The sequence below is a fragment of the Polypterus senegalus genome, chromosome 12 (assembly GCF_016835505.1).
Source record: "Polypterus senegalus isolate Bchr_013 chromosome 12, ASM1683550v1, whole genome shotgun sequence".
NCBI lineage: Eukaryota > Metazoa > Chordata > Cladistia > Polypteriformes > Polypteridae > Polypterus > Polypterus senegalus.
Genome location: NC_053165.1, coordinates 37372963 through 37388965, shown reverse-complemented (window position 1 = coordinate 37388965; position 16003 = coordinate 37372963). Strand labels below are relative to the sequence as shown.

Genomic DNA, 16003 nt, shown 5'->3' with positions numbered 1-16003 from the left:
ATATTTCTCCAGGTCTTAATGACGGACTAACTTTTAACTCTTTCCCTTTATTTTCTTCAACTGTAGCTTTTTCTCGTCGACTCTCACCTTTTCTCCACTCATCTACCTGGCTTTGTTTCTTCCTTCCCCTCCTTTTCAATTGCACACCTAATGTTATTTCTTAGGAAACTCAAGTGTTTTAAAGTCACCAAAGGAGAAGCACTCAGATCTGCAGGATAGCTGCAGTGTTCTGCTTGTCATTGTTTTAAGAGCTGGGAGCACCTGAACTTTGTCTGCCAAAAGCATTCCAACAACAGCTCGGTTAGATGTCAGTGAACTTGTTTTAAATTGTTTGTAAGTAGGGCATGATGTGCAAAAGTCACCGCAGCACGGGTTTTGCTTCCTAAGGTTGTAATGTCTAGTTTTGCGTGTCTTCAAAGTGTCTCTCCGATATGATCTGGTCTCGATCACTTCGCTCAGCCCCCCTGGAGGCACGCTACGTTCCTGCCACTTTGCGTCACAGCCGCTCACGTTGTGGGGGCAGGGAGGAGCAGAGCTCCTAAGGAGAAGCGGACAGATCAGCTACTGGCTTTGTGCTGCTTCTGCTAAGATTCCTGTTCTGCTTGTCACTCTGTGCGTCTATCATTTAAAAGCCTGTACAGCAGCTGTCCTTCTCTTTCACTGCCTTTTCTTACTGACGTTAAAATGTCTCTCGGGGGTGTTAAAGGGATGTTTCCCTGTAAAGATTTTTTTTTTTTTATAATAAAGAGATAATATTACTTCTTTGCATTTATATAGCGCTTTTCTCACTAGCCCAACATCCACATATCACATGTGTTTAAAAAGTGTTTTTAATAAGTTTACATGTGTTTAAAGCATGTGGGGTATTTTAAGGCTTAAACTATATAAAAAAAATGTGTATTTATATGGTCTTTCTATATCACGGATTTTCACTTATTGCTGATGGGTCTGGAACGTAACTACCGGCGATAGGTGGGGGATCACTGTATGTATATGTGTGTGTGTCTATACTAATAAAAGGCAAAGCCCTCACTGACTGACTGACTCATCACTAATTCTCCAACTTCCCATGTAGGTAGAAGCCTGAAATTTGGCAGGCTCATTGCATACAGCTTACTTACAAAAGTTAGGCAGGTTTTATTTCGAAATTCTACGCGTAACGGTCATAACTGGAACCTACTTACGTACATATATACGGCCATAGCCTGCAGCTCGGTCGCCGTGAGGCGGAGTTGCGTCCCTCATTGTCACGCCTCCCACGTAATTGAGTGCCTGCCCATATAAGGCTGTCCGTCAGCAGCAATCCAATAGACACGCTGCCGCTAAATATTCGCAGGTGAAGGACTGTGCTTATGCAAACGAAGATGAGATCGTCAGGGATAGACTAGTGTTTGGCACAAACTCAGCGAAAGTGCGAGAAAAACTTTTAAGTGCCGGGTGTTAGCTAAAATAAAATAAAGCCGTGGACATTATATGATCGCACGAGTTAGCACAAGCACAGATGAGAACCTTCGATGCATGTACTCCGAGCGGCTCACGTGAACTGACTGTGAACGCAGTACGCAGAGAACAAGCAAGAGCTCCAAAGAGCTGAACAAAAACGCATTACACAATTGAGAAGGCAGCAAAAGAATATGAAGCGAGTGACGCATACAGGCATATTCATAAGTGCAGCTACTGCGAAAACAAAGCGCGGTGTAAACCGTAAGTTTAAATTAAGTTTATAAACAAACTGCCACTAGCGTTTGTCATGCTTAAGATGAATACGATATTACTGAGAGGACGCAGGGTATAAATGAGACTTTTGATCACTTTGTAACGGAGTTAAAATTGCTGGTGAAGGACTGTGCTTATGCAAACGACTAGGAAAGCAAGGTGTAAAGCTTAACTTTATATTAAGTTCATAGACACGCTGCCGCTGGCGTTTGTCATGCCGAGAGACTGTGTTTGTGGAGGGATGAAGAGTTAAGGCGGGGGGAGGAATCACGTCATCATCTCCCCTCCCATTCACGTCATTTCATTCACTTCATTTCGCTCCGAGCTGAGCTCCGCAGCTGACGCAGTCTTGCCGTTCTTATTCCTTAGTGTTTAGTCCTCTCTCCTTTACTGATTTATATAAAGGAGAGTTGAGATCCGAGAGACTGTGTTTGTGGAGGGATTGAGAGTTAAGGCGGGTGGGGGAGTCACGTCATCATCTTCCCTCCCATTCACCTCATTTCATTCACCATTTCGCTTTGAGCTGAGCTACACTGAGCTCTGCAGCTAACGCAGTCTTGCTGAAACAACTTTGTCACGCTGCCACCAAATACTCACAGAAAAATCCACAAGTTAATAGACACGCTGTCGCTAGAGTTTCTCCACACACTCCTGAGCATAATCTAATTTTGAAGGTTGGGACACCAATAATGTTACTGAAAAACTTACAGCCACCGAAACTTTGTGATGGCACGAGACTTCAGGTCACTTGTCTGCAAAAGAACCTAATTGAGGCAACTATTTTTACTGGCAGTTGCTCAGGGGAGAGTTTTTATTCCTCGCATCCCGTTATACCCTCTGATCTCCCATTTCAATTCAAATGCCTCCAATTTCCAGTAAGGCTCTGCTTCGCGATGACAATTAATAAGTCTCAGGGACATACCCTACAAATGGTTGCTATTGATTTGAGGCAAGATTGCTTTTCACATTGCCAACTATACGTTGCATGCTCAAGAGTAAGCTCTCACAGCTTGGTCATATTACAACCAGAGTGATGAACTGACAACATGGTATACAAAGAGATCCTTAACAAATAATTATTGGTATATTTTCCCTCAGTTTAACTCTTTCAGGGCTAATGTTGACTTTTGTCAAAAGGAGGAGTTGACGATGGTAATTGACTGTCAACTGTGACAAAAGCCACCATTATGCTTTAGTTGGACTCTCATTGCTAGAAGGAAAGTTAGATTCATTGGTTTGACCGAGATTTCCTGCCCGTGAGTAGCAAGGCGCAAACAATGGCAAACATGGCACTGACATAATGGCGAGAGATCAAAGCAAAAATACTCCATGGACGATGTTTTGACTATTATCATCTCTGAACTGGACTATGACTTGTCAGATTTTGATACAAGTGATTGAAAATGAATGTGAGCTGATTGGTCCCCCAGCAAGTCATTGTACTGACAATGTTCGCCAGGGAGGACTGTCACTTGACAATGACAAGAGGTAGAAAGCAGATTGCAATGCACTGCGACTGTGTCCCAGCTACGCAAAAACAGCCTGGCCACAAGCCTGCTGCACCTTCTTGGCAAACTGGCAGCCACAGCATGCAGCAACACACGTTTTCTGTTGATTTCTGTGTGAAGCCATTGCTTGGAAAAAATATTCAGCCCTCAAAGAGTTAAAAAGGTTTACTTTTCTTATTAATAAAAATTTAAAAGCAGTACTGCGCTGCTGCCAAGCGCGGGTATTTTGGTAGTATTATGTATATATGGGAAAATAAGTATTGAATGCGTCAACATTTTTCTCAGTACATGTAATTCTAATGGGGCTATTGACATGAAAATATCACCAGATGTTAGTAACAACCCAAGTAATCCATACATACAAAGAAAAAAAAAACTAATAAGTCCATAAATAAAGTCAGTCAGTCATTGTCCAACCGGCTATATCCTAAAACAGGGTCACGGGGGTCTGCTGGAGCCAATCCCAGCCAGTACAGGGCACAAGGCATAAACAAACCCCAGGCAGGGCACCAGCCCACCGCAGGGAACACACACACACACACACACACACCAAGCACACACCATGTGTAATAAAGTGGAATGACACAGAGAAAAAGTATTGAACACATGAAGAAAAGGAAGTGCAAAAAAGCATGGAAAACCAAGAAACCATCTGAAATATGTCAGTATTTAGAAAACAATCCTGCCCCCTATCAGTGCAAATGAATATCAGCTGGTTTAGTCCTAATTAATGGCCTATTAAAAGGTTTCTCATTACCACTGTGTCACACAAGAAGCATCTCATGATAGGTAAAAGAAAACAGCTCTCTGAAGACCTTTGCAACCTTATTGTTGCAAAACAAACTGCATTGGTTACAGACATATTTTAAAACTTCTGAATGTTCCAGTGAGCACCTTTGGAGCCATAATCCAGAAGTAGAAATAAGATTATTTCACCATACACCAGTCACGACCAGGTGCTCCTCACAAGATATCTGACAGAAGAGTCAAAAGAATAATCAGAAGAGTTGTCCAAGAGTAAAGAATCACTGACAGAGAGCTTCAGAAAGACCTGGAATTAGCAGGTAGAGTTGTTTCAAAGAAAACAATAAGTAATGCACTCAACCGCCATGGCCTCTATACACGCAGCTCACCACACAAGACTCAACTTCTGAAAAAAAAAGCATGATGAAGCTTGATTAAAGTTTGGTGTACAACATTTGGACAAGTCGATGAAATACTAGGAGAATATAGTCTGGTCAGATGAGAGCAAAATTGAACTCTTTGGATGGCACTGCCCATCACCCCAAAAACAAGCTCTCTCTAATCTACCCTTTAAATCCTTATAATTATAATTACTAACATAACTATAGACTGCATGGCAATAACCCCTAGGAAAATTGGAAATTAAGGTCAAAGCTGTCTCACTTTTGGTTAAGAGTTGGTTAAGATTACAAAATAACATCAAAAACTCAGAATCAATGTCTCCAAGACAGGACAATTAATTTTGTGAGCTGGAATGTTAAAGGCCTGAATCACGAATTAAAAAGAAAGAAAGTACTCTCTCACCTAACAAGTCTAAACACTAAAATAGTATTTTTACAATAGACCCACTTATTAAGCAAGGATCAGTTCCGGCTGCAAAAAGACTGTACTGGCCAAATGTTTCATTCCAGCTTTACAAAAAAAAACTAGAGGTGTGGGAATTTTTATACATAGAAGAGTCTCATTTGTAGTATCAGATGTTGTATCTGATCCTGAAGGGAGATACATGATTGTTATGGGTAATTTATTTAACTGAAAAGTCATTTTGATAAATGTTTATGCAACCAATGTGGATGATTGGGAATTCACCCAAAATGTATTTGCATCCATTCCCAATGTGAATACTCATAAAATTATAATGGCGGAGAATTTTAATTGTGTTTTAAATCCAGACATAGATAGGTCTCCTGTCACAGGGGCGATGACATCTAACACTGCAAAGACAATTATACAATTTGCAACTGACCATAACTTATCAGATCCCTGGAGATTTCTAAACCCAAATTCAAGAACATATTCTACTCACCAGTGCATCATTGCTACTCAAGAATTCATTTATTTTTTTGTAGATAACCATTTCTTACCTACGATTAAATCCTGCAAGTACAACGCTATTGTTATTTCCGACCATACCCCTCTGATCTTGGAGATAAAATCATTATGCCCCATATGCTCATCTCACAGATGGCGTCTTAACCCACTTTTATTAGCAGACAAGAACTTTAAAGAATTTATATCAAAACAAATCTTTTTTTTTTTCTAGAGACAAATATATCCTCAGAGGTCTCTGCAGGAATACTCTGGGAAACCCTGAAGGCCTTCTATGGGGACATATTATCTCATATCTTTCCCACAGAAATAAATTGGAAACCAAGCAGGTATCAAAGCTAACTAATGAAATTACTAGAACAGATCAAGAACTTGCCAGGTGTACAAGTGAGGAAGGCAGGCTCTGCATTCAGAACTCAACCTCTTGACAACTAAAAAAAAAACTGAACAACTCATTTTTAAATCAAGACATCATTACTATGAACATGGAGAGAAAGTGAATAAGCTTTTAGCTCAACAAATCCACAAGCAAAAAGTTCGCAATGCAATCCCAGCAATCACCAACACAAATGGAGACATGACCATTGACCATAAAAATATAATGCAAACATTTACAGACTACTATAAAACCTTATATTCTACTGAGTTTAAAGAAGACAAGACACAATCTAATGCATTTCTGGATGCATTAGAGATACCACAAATAGATACTCTTAGTGCAGAGGAATTGAAGAAACCGTTGGTGCAATCAGAATTATTAGATGCTATAAAGTCACATCAAAGTGGGAAAGCAGCAGGCCCTGATGGCTACTCTGCTGAATTTTATAAGAAGTTCTCCATTCAGCTAGCTCCCCTCCTATTAGCAACATTAACAGAAGCTAGAGACAATAAAATTCTACCTCAAACCTGTCGTCAAACGTTAATCACTGTCTTTCCTAAACAAAATAAGGACGTATTACAATGTGCATCATAGAGACCAATTTCACTTCTGAATAATGCTGTTAGGATACTCTCCAAAGTCCTAGCTAGAAGGATGGAGAAAGTGCTGCCTTCAGTAATAGCACAAGATCAAATGGGATTTATTAAAGGCTGACATTTAGCGTCCAATCTTAGACGCCTGTTTAATGTAATATACTCACCCACAAAGTCAAATATCCCAGAGATTTTATTATCCTTGGATGCAGAAAAAGCATTTGATATAATTGAATGGAACTACCTTTTCACTACATTGGAGAAATTTGGGTTTGGCCGAAACATTTGTGCATGGATTAAACTACTGTATACCAATCCAGAAGCTTCAGTTTGTATTAACAACATTAATTCAGACTATTTTAAACTAGAACATGGTACCAGACAAGGATGCCCCCTGTCACGACTACTTTTTGCAATCGCCATTGAGCCACTGGCAGTTCACTGTCGAAATGCTTATGAGATAAAGGGGATTATCAGAAAAGGACTTAAACAGAAAATTTCTCTATATGCAGATGATATGGTATTGTATATATCAGATCCACAAAACAATGTGCTTGCAGTCCTAACAGCACTAACAGAATTTGAAAAGATTTCTAGTCTCAGAATTAATTTGACTCTTTCCAGTGAATTCTCAAGCACACAATATTAGATTGGACACCTTCCCTTTTATCATCACAGATCAGTTTAAATATCTAGGGGTAAACATCCCAAGTAAACAAAGCTCTTTATCAACAAAATTTCGCTGTCTGTATGGAAAAAATCAAGCAAGACTTGCATAGATAGTCAACCCTTCATCTCACTTTAGCTGGTAGAATTAACATTGTTAAAATGAATGTCCTCCCTAAGCTCTTTTTATTTCAAAATATTCCAATATACATCAATAAATCGTTCTTTAAGAAATTAGATTCAACCATAACCACATTTATTTGGAATTCAAAACATCCATGTATCCAAAGAGCAACACTACAAAGGCCAAAGGCAGAAGGTGTCATGGCTCGAACTAACTTTCCATTTTACATATAAAAACCTGGACATTGACACAAATAGATGAATATATACAGGCTTGGTCTGCAATAGAATTAAATCCTGCAGTTCCTCTTTATATTCCTTGCTCTGTACCCCAATAAATGCAAATTATCACCAATATACTAATAACCTTCACCCACTCAGAATATGGAACCAATGTAGGAAGCATTTTAAGATGGAGAACCTTTTATCAGTGTCACCTCTGCACGAGGACCACCTTTTTCATATGCAGTTTTTAATGTCTGGAAAATATTTGGGAATAAATCACTTAGCGATCTGTACATAGACAACGTCTTTGCATCCTACGAACAATTACATTCTAAATTTAACTTTCCAGCAACACATTTCTTTCACTATCTTCAAATCAGAAACTTTGTTAAACAGAATCTGCCCAATTTTGCTCACCTCCCACCTCCATCTATGCTGTAAAATATATTGATCAGTTTCAAGGACTTAGGCAGCATCTCTGCAAAATATAAAATCATTTTACAGTCCCTCCCTTTCAAAGATCCAAGAGAACGATGGGAAAAGGATCTGTCCCTCAACATATCAGAAAAGGAGTGGAAGGTAGCAATGCAGAGAATTCACTCGAGCTCCATATGCGCAAAGCATACAATTATTAAACTCAAAATTATATATTGAGCACATCTATCTCACTTAAAATTGTCCAAAATGTTTCCAGGGCAAGATCCAACCTGCGAACACTGCAATCAAGATCCAGCCTCACTGGGTCACTTGTTTTGGGCATGCACCAAATTAACATCATTCTAGACCAAAATTTTTAAATGCCTTTCAGACAGCCTTGGTGTCACAATCCCTCCTAACCCATTAACAGCTGTGTTTGGTGTACTTCCAGATGGGCTTAAATTGGAGAAGAACAAACTAATTGCCTTTACTACACTAATAGCACGCAGACTTATCTTGCTCAACTGGAAGAATCCTAACTCTCCTCTTTTAAGTCAGTGGGTAACTGATGTTATATACTATTTAAAATTGGAAAAAATCTAATTCTCACTTAGAGGATCTTTGCAGAAATTTTTCAAAACCTGGCAGTATCTAATCAATAACATTTTAGAATAAGCTTTTAAAGCACTAAGGAAGCAGATTCTCTCCCTATTCCTTTTTTTCTCCATTCATCTATATTCACTTATTAAATGATCTATTTACTAGGTTTAAATTTTATTCTGCTGCCCATGCTCTCTTTCTCAGGGTTGGGGGATGATTTGTGTTCAATCGTATTCTTTTAAAATTGATCTATTTGTATGGAATGTTGTGCGATTTCAATAAAAACAAAATAATATATATATATATATTTACTGAAAAAAACTTTGACACATTCAATACTTATTTTCCCCGCTGAATTTATTCATTATTTTTAATGTGAACTCTTATGCTGTAACAATACATTTTCAAACCCAGAAACCATTTTCTGTAAATATTTTTACTGAAGAAAAACTCAAAAGTTAGTGTTATCAGTGCTTACAGAAATCAAGGTGCTTGATGCTTATTAAAAGCCAGCTGTCCTGGAGACACTACATTAGGCTCAAGGTCAAAGTGAAAAGTAAACAAACAAACAGTGTGACTGGCTGGATGCTCTATTATTAACTAAACATCTTTTTCATTTTAAACAAACCTGGCATTCACTAAACAGCATACAACATTGTTGTCAGTAAGAATAGAAAGAATTTATTACCAATAACATTTTCCATTGTTCTCCAAAAGTTTGTCCACCATATGTTCCACTCGTACAAACCAGCTAGGCACAGCTTTATAAATTAGTGGTGTATCTGACCTGCAAAAGCAAGGAAAATGACTGATACACACAAAGGTACTCCCCAATTTGTGTTGTTTTTATATAAGTAAATTTGGCAGTGGACAGTCATTCCTTTCAATATAAGGTTAATTTGACATCACAAGGTAAGGATGTTTTTGAGGCATAAGACGTAAAATCATGAAATTAGAGAAATACACAGAATTTGGAGACCTGCAAGTCCACAATAAAAGCATCAGAAACAAAAATAAAAAGTCTGATTGTGCTCCACTGAACAAATATTACAAAAATCAGATTTGAGTGAATACCTCCAGCAGAAAGGATAATTGTGCTTAAAGGTGCTAGCACTGACCAAGCGTCCATTATCTTTCAGAAATTTTATGATGTTTTTGTCCGCATCCTGTAGATAGCAAACAAAGAGCACAATTTAGATGGTAGACGAGTTATATAGCCTAAACCAGTGTTTCTCAACTTTTATACCTTCAATGTCCCAAAGTGTACCCATAAGAAAATGTTAAACAACCCCTATACTTTAGCTGCAGTCATGACAAAAGTGTTTGTTTTTAAACATACATTTATTAACAAAAGGATATTTTTAATTCCATCTGTATGTTTTTGTTAAATAAATTAAAGTTACTTTTATTAGTGCCTAATTGTTTTTAATCATAGCATTAAATATTCAGTCATTTTTAGGGATAACTAATATCCATGAACTACCAAACAGAATGTAGATCTTTTTAATAACAACAAAAGCTACTGAGTACTCACTCAACTTATTACTTTTTAATTAATCATTAAATTAGGGATATCTAAAAATAAAAAATTAATATTTTATTCAATACAGAGATTTTTTTTTTTTATAACTTAATCACAGAAGCTACTTCACGATCCTCAATTCAGCACTGCAGCATTTCCATCAGTGACAAACACATTTAACATGAGTAAAAATGCAAATACACCTTTTCTTCACATAAAAAAATCAAGTCAATGGAAAAGACAAAAGAATTATGTAGGGCGGTGAAAGCAGTCAGGTAAGCTACAAAAATATGGCCAGCCCGATCACCCAAGAAGTATTAAAACCAAGAGCAGCAGCACCATGTGTTAATTTGAACTAATATCAATGTCATGAGACTGTCAGATTTGTAAACAACTTAAGTTCTTTACAGCAGTGTGGATTACTATGTTTTTTTTTGAGGGTCACTCAAGCAGGCTGTTCCTATTTTAACTACAAGTTAGCAGCCGCAATGCACTGTGCTGTGCAGATAAAAATGAGCAACCACTAAACCACTGTATGGGAGGGCATCCATCCAATCTCTTACTTAGACATGGTGTATACTGGAGATGCATTTAATAGCTAGGTGTGAATATAATCTAGTAAAACTATATACAGTTGATATATGAAAACACCATTTAAAATGGGCCTTTAAGAAAACTTAGTCGCCTCCTATGTAACGTGTTTTGAATACAGATAAAACAAGATTCATAAGAATTTCATAAGGTGACAGCTTTAGCTTTGTTTTTAGTGAATGAAGAATTTGCTGCTATTTTAGAATTATTTTCAGTAAACTTGTGGCTCCTCTGAAAGTTTAATAGTGCACTATAGGGGGCAGTTCCCCCCAGGTTGAGAACTGCTGATTTAAATCACAAAATAAGGAGTTACCCAGGAGTGACCTACCTTTACATACTGCCCAGCAAAGTGTGTCACTTCATTAGTAAAGCAGCCGGCTGCATCTACTGGACACACTGGTACAGAGTCCTTCTGGATTATTTTATAATCCATGCATACTCTGTAGTCATCCTGTAGAGAGGAAGGTAATTGGTAAGATCAGCTTTGTCTACATCCCAACACAAGATATTTTATCCAACATTCATGCATCTGTTTTTCTTCTGCCTATTTTATTAACAACCTAAAACAGAAAGCCATACTTACAGCACCAAAGTACGGAGCCTGGTGTACAACACCAGTGCCCTCATCCTCTTTGACGTAGTTGTCCAAAACAACAGCAAATGCACCATTTGCTCTGCACTAAAGTCAAAAAGAAAATTATATTAGAAAAATGAGATGCTAACTCCAGGGATGCATAGATTCAAGCAGCCTCTCACCTTGATAAAATAATCAAAGAGTGGTTTATATAACTTGCCCTTTAGAGCTTTGCCTTGAAACCTGAGTGGATAAATAAAAGAAAGAAGGAAGAGAAAAACAGTCAGAATTCCAAAACAACAGAAAGACAATTTATTGTATTAAGGTCCTCAAATGAGAAAAGATATCTCCCCAAAAGGAGGACAATAAATAAAGTTTAAGTATTAATTAAGAGTACATACAAGTAACAATACTCACTTGTCCAGGATTTCAAACTCACAGTCAGACTTGTAGAGAATGCTAAGACGGGCTTCCATCAAGATATACATCTTTCCTGTTGTGTTATCTACAAACAACGTATTTAGACGAGAATAAGCCACTACCTCTGTGATATCCCCCTCTGAACAACTGTTAAAATGTATAGCAGGTGACTGAACCTATTACTTTACAAGCACCCAGAAAGCATTGTTCCAAGTGTAGGAATCCTGAAGACTTCAAGCTATCCTTGCAAGATGAACTGGAAGAAGGGCCAACAATTTTGTACTACTGATGTTGAGAGTGCCAATTTAAAATAAAATTTTGTTCCTAAAAACTTTCTTTGGTTACCTCAAAGAAGCCATGCGGGAATGTTTAAAGGTTTTTTCCCCATTAGAAGAGTGTTTTAGCCCACACAGTAGTAAAGTAGTGGAGTGTTTGGGGAAGCATTTGGAAAGTTACCTGTACTTATTCTTGTTACCTGTATTCAAAACTAGCACTGGGGAAAGAAGCAAGGGCAGAATGGGATAGGTGAAACTGGCAGGTCTATAAGTAAACTAGCAAAATACCCAATGACAAAGTAATTGTGTTGTCATTGTCATGAGTGTTGCTGGCATGCATATATATATATATATATATATATATATACACATACATATAAACACACATATACAAATGCATATATATATATACATATATATATATATATATATATATATATATATATATATATAAACTTCTCAAAAAAGTTAAAGGAACACTTTGAAAACACATCAGATCTCAATGGGAAAAAGAAATCCTCCTGGATATAGACTGGGTAATGTGTTAGGAACGAAAGGATGCCACATCGTTTGATGGAAATGAAAATGATCGACCTACAGAGCCCTGAATTCAAAGACGCCCCAAATATCAGAGTGAAAAAATTATGTGGAAGGCTAGTCCATTTTGCCAAAATTTAATTGCAGCAACTCAAAATTGTACGCAGCACTTTGTATGTCCCCTGTGTTCTTGTATACATGCCTGACAACATCGGTGCATGCTTCTGATGAGATGACAGATGGTGTTGTGGGGGATCTCCTCCCAGATCTGGACCAGGGCATCACTGAGCTCCTGGACAGTCTGAGGTGCAACCTGGTGGCTTTGGATGGACCAAAACATAATGTTCCAGAGGCGTTCTATTGGATTTACGTCAGGAAAGTGTGGTGGCCAGTCAATAGTATCAATTCCTTCATCCTCCAGGAACTGCCTGCATACTCTCACCACATGAGGCCAGGAATTGTCGTGCACCAGGAGCCACTGTACCAGCATAGGGTCTGACAATGGGTCCAAGGATTTCATCCTGATACCTAATGGCAGCCAAGGTGCCTTTGTCAAGCCTGTAGCGGTCTGTGTGACCCTCCATGGATATGCCTCCCCAGACAATCATTAACCCACCACCAAACTGCTCATGCTAAATGATGTTACAGGCAGCATAACGTTCTCCATGGCTTATCCAGACCCTTTCACTTCTGTCACGTGCTCAGGTTGAACCTGCTCTCATCTGTAAAAAGCACAGGGCACCAGTGGTACATCTGCCAATTCTGGTATTCTATGGCGAATTCCAATCGAGCTGCATGCTGCTGGGCAGTGAGCTCAGGGCCCATTAGAGGACATGGGGCCCTTGGGTCACCCTCATGAAGTCTTTCTGGTTGTTTGGTCAGAGACATTCACACCAGTGGCCTGCTGGAGGTCATTTTGTAAGGCTCTGGCAGTGCTCATCCTGTTCCTCCTAGCCCAAAGGATCAGATACTGGTCCTGCTGATGGGTTATGGACCTTCTATGGCCCTCTCTAGCTCTCCTAGAGTAACTGCTTGTCTCCTAGAATCTCCTCCATGCCCTTGAGAATGTGCAGGGAAACACAGCAAACCTTCTGGCAATGACATGTATTGATGTGCCATCCTGGAGAAGTTGGACTACCTGTGCAACCTCTGTAGGGTCCAGGTATCGCCTCATGCTACCAGTAGTGACACTGACTGTAGCCAAATGCAAAACTAGTGAAGAAACAGTCAGAAAAGATGAGGAGGGAAAAATGTCAGTGGCCTCCACCTGTTAAACCATTCCTGTTTTGGGGGTCATCTCATTGTTGCCCCTCTAGTGCATCTGTTGTTAATTTCATTAACACCACAGCAGCTGAAACTGATTAACAACCCCTCTGCTACTTAACTGACCAGATTAATATCCCATAAGTTTCATTGACTTTATGCTATACTCTGATTAAAAAGTGGTCCTTTAATTCTTTTGAGCAGTATATATATATATATATATATATATATATATATATATATATATATATATATATATATATATATATATATATATACACATATATACATATATTGTGACGGACAGTCGGATCCCATGCCCGGCCGGAATGCCTCTGCCGCATACGTCCCGGGGGAGCCATTATGGACATTGCAATACCTTCCCCGGGGCGCTTGGGGGCAGTCTCCCTGGCAGTGGATTCCTCCTCAATCTCCCCCGTGGCTCCATGGGACATAGAGTCCACCACAGCAGCCCGGTTGGGAGATGGGGTGGCCGCTAGGGTGCTGCAGAGATCCAGCCACCACACTGGACAGTATATCAGTCCCACCCGGAGGTGCAATTAAGACCAGCTGGTCAGGCACCTGGATCACTTCCGGGTGGGGTATTAAAGGGCCTGCCTCCCAGACGAGGTTGCCTGGGAGGAGTGGTGGAGCAGGAAAGTGTTGGTTTGGTGGTAACTGTGTGTTTTGTGCTTGGACTGTGTTTGGGTTGTATGGCACGGGGAAGGCGTGTCACAAAGCTGAAGAAAAATAAAAGAGCCTTTGAGTGTGAACACGTGCCTCAGCGTGGTCTGTGCCGGGTCGGGCGCCATATAGCGCCTTTATTACAATATATATATATATATATATATATATATATACATATATATATATATATATATATATATATACATATACATCTATACTAATAAAAGGCAAAGCCCTCACTCACTCACTGACTCACTCACTGACTCATCACAAATTCTCCAACTTCACGTGTGGGTGGAAGGCTGAAATTTGGCAGGTTCATTCCTTACAGCTTCCTTACAAAAGTTGGGCAGGTTTTATATCGAAATTCTACGCGTAATGGTCATAACTGGAAGCAGTTTTCTCCATTTACTGTAATGGAGATGAGCTTCAACGCTGGGGCGGAGTTTCGTGTGACATCATCACGCCTCCCACGTAATCACGCAGTACATAGAAAACCAGGAAGACCTCAAAAAAGCGCTGAAGAAAACATGCATTATATAATTGAGAAGGCAGCGAAACAATAAGAAGCGAGCGAGTGACATATACAACCATATTCATGAGTTCTGCTACTTCGGAAACAAAGCACGATGTAAACCTACACTTTAAATTAAGTTCATAGACAGGCTGCGCTGGCGTTTGTAATTTAGTGCCTGCCCATATAAGGCCGTCCGTCAGCGGCAATCCAATAGCAAACTCCACTAAATATTCACGGGTTAAGGACTGTGCTTATGGAGAGGAAGATGAGATGGTCAGGGTGGTGTTTGGTACAAACTCAGCGAAACTGCGAGAGAAAGTTTTAAGTGCCAGGACTAAGGTAACATTAAATACAGCCATGGACATAGCACGAGATGGCACCAGCACAGCTGGGAAACTTCGATGCATGTACACCGAGCGGCTCAAATGAACTGACGCAGTGCACAGATAAAAAGCAACAGTTCCAAAGAGCGCTGAACAAAAACCGAATTACACAATTGAAAAGGCAGCAAAAAATATGAAGCGTTTGATACATACAAGCATATTCATAAATCCAAAACAAAGCACACGTTGGAAAAAGTCAATGTCCCGCTAAAGGAAGACAGTGTAAAAAAAACCCGTGCATGCAGTGTGTCAGGTCTCAGATAAAGAAGAAGACGAGCTGTTTATTGATGCAGTAAGAAACGAATCGATGAATGAAACCTGTCATCTTTACAACGATTGACAAACACGGAATGTAACTTGAACACAACACATCCTACAAATACGAACCTGATTGAAAGAAATAATGATAATCAAATCCTTGATGACAGCAACACTCAGTAACACTCACAAAACAAATACTGTATATTGACAGTCATGTTACGTTATTTTTAAAATGTTCCCTTTTCTTTTTCTAGCTTTTTTAACACACTACTTCTCCGCTGCGATACGCGGGTATATATATATGTATATATATATAACCCGATCTACATACTCGAATAATGGATACTTTATTCGCCATCAATAATTGTTTTGGTAAAGCCATACTCAGTGTATTCATTAGATGAACGGTAAAAAAGTAAGAGCGAGGAAGGATGACTTATTGAGGCATGCAGGCTGTAGTGCTGGCGCCAACTCTATCTGAATTGCGCGATCACATTTGAAAAATATATCTTTTCAAGTTCTATTTAGTCCATATGTGTCAAACTCAAGGGCGCGGGCCACATCCGCCCGGCGTAATTATATCCGCCCGCGAGATCATTTTATATACTGTATTATTGTTATTAATGGCCCGGGTATATGAAGCGCTGGTAACACAATAAACTACAGATCCCAT

The 16003-nt window shown here is 39.2% G+C and overlaps 1 protein-coding gene across 1 annotated transcript in view; it reads right to left on the bottom strand.

The window, feature by feature from the left end:
- iars1 (isoleucyl-tRNA synthetase 1) overlaps nt 1-16003 on the bottom strand; it is a 103588-nt gene that overhangs the window by 46821 nt on the left and 40764 nt on the right. Inside the window, exons 8-13 of the mRNA XM_039770865.1 lie at nt 11405-11492; nt 11170-11230; nt 10997-11092; nt 10742-10864; nt 9375-9466; nt 8989-9087 (exon numbers count right to left, since the gene is read on the bottom strand). Of these exons, the coding sequence (XP_039626799.1) occupies nt 8989-9087; nt 9375-9466; nt 10742-10864; nt 10997-11092; nt 11170-11230; nt 11405-11492 (559 nt within the window). The remainder of the gene's footprint in view (nt 1-8988; nt 9088-9374; nt 9467-10741; nt 10865-10996; nt 11093-11169; nt 11231-11404; nt 11493-16003) is intronic.